General features: G+C 46.0%; 1 protein-coding gene across 1 annotated transcript in view; it reads right to left on the minus strand.

Moving 5' to 3' along the window:
• LOC139366660 (XK-related protein 9-like) overlaps positions 1–536 on the minus strand; it is a 4,557-nt gene extending 4,021 nt beyond the window's left edge. The window contains exon 1 of the mRNA XM_071104338.1: positions 1–536. This exon is cut by the window's left edge and continues 102 nt beyond it. Within this exon, the coding sequence (XP_070960439.1) occupies positions 1–215 (215 nt within the window). The 5' untranslated portion in view covers positions 216–536.
• Between the last annotated feature and the right edge of the window lie 1,095 nt (positions 537–1,631).

Consider the following 1,631-nt stretch of genomic DNA (forward strand, 5'->3'; position numbering starts at 1 on the left):
GTGTCATCTCTGTACCAGGTGTAGCTGAAGACCTGTGTGGCTGCTGAGCCAACCACCACAAACAGTAAAGTCAGCCCAGCCCAGACCAGGTTCCCAACGAGGAAGTACTTCACTGCTAGTCCAACGTCTGTCACAATGTCCACCAGGTAAAAGCCCAATCCGATGATGGTACAGATCCATCGTGTTTTGGTGAACTCCGAGTCTGTTTGAAGCATGTTTGCTGCTCAGGTTTTCACTTAAATCAAATGTTCACTTCGCCTCCCAGTGACTTTAATGCATGAGGAAGTGGAAATGTGTTAGTTTAGATGCTGTGGCTGGGTAATACTGGCTGAGCTTGTTTTGGGGAGTTGGTGGTTCTGGACGGGTTTGCCTTGTTTTGGGGAGTTGGTGGTTCTGGACGGGTTTGCCTTGTTTTGGGGAGTTGGTGGTTCTGGACGGGTTTGCCTTGTTTTGGGGAGTTGGTGGTTCTGGACGGGTTTGCCTTGTTTTGGGGAGTTGGTGGTTCTGGACGGGTTTGCCTTGTTTTGGGGAGTTGGTGGTTCTGGACGGGTTTGCCTTGTTTTGTGGAGTTGGTGGTTCTGGAAGGGTTTGCCTTGTTTTGGGGAGTTGGTGGTTCTGGACAGGTTTGCCTTGTTTTGTGGAGTTGTTGGTTCTGGACGGGTTTGCCTTGTTTTGGGGAGTTGGTGGTTCTGGACGGGTTTGCCTTGTTTTGGGGAGTTGGTGGTTCTGGACAGGTTTGCCTTGTTTTGTGGAGTTGGTGGTTCTGGACGGGTTTGCCTTGTTTTGGGGAGTTGGTGGTTCTGGACGGTTTGCCTTGTTTTGTGGAGTTGGTGGTTCTGGACGGGTTTGCCTTGTTTTGGGGAGTTGGTGGTTCTGGACAGGTTTGCCTTGTTTTGGGGAGTTGGTGGTTCTGGATGGGTTTGCCTTGTTTTGGGGAGTTGGTGGTTCTGGACGGGTTTGCCTTGTTTTGGGGAGTTGGTGGTTCTGGACGGGTTTGCCTTGTTTTGGGGAGTTGGTGGTTCTGGATGGGTTTCCCTTGTTTTGGGGAGTTGGTGGTTCTGGATGGGTTTGCCTTGTTTTGGGGAGTTGGTGGTTCTGGACGGGTTTGCCTTGTTTTGGGGAGTTGTTGGTTCTGGACGGGTTTGCCTTGTTTTGGGGAGTTGGTGGTTCTGGACGGGTTTGCCTTGTTTTGGGGAGTTGGTGGTTCTGGACGGGTTTGCCTTGTTTTGGGGAGTTGGTGGTTCTGGACGGGTTTGCCTCAATTGACAATGTTCCGACTGATCCGAGATTTCCCGAGACTATTCTGTCCCCAATAATGTTTGAAATGACAAGATCTTCATGCCCTGTAAATGTATACGAAGTACAGAATATTATTAGGACGAAGTACAGAATATTATTAGGACAAAGTATAGAATATTATTAGGACAAAGTATAGAATATTATTAGGACAAAATACAGAATATTATTAGGACAAAGTATAGAATATTATTAGGACAAAGTATAGAATATTATTAGGACAAAGTATAGAATATTATTAGGACAAAGTATAGAATATTATTAGGACAAAGTATAGAATATTATTAGGACAAAGTACAGAATATTATTAGGACAAAGTATAGACTATTATTAGG

Source organism: Oncorhynchus clarkii, chromosome 15 (genome assembly GCF_045791955.1).
Source record: "Oncorhynchus clarkii lewisi isolate Uvic-CL-2024 chromosome 15, UVic_Ocla_1.0, whole genome shotgun sequence".
NCBI lineage: Eukaryota > Metazoa > Chordata > Actinopteri > Salmoniformes > Salmonidae > Oncorhynchus > Oncorhynchus clarkii.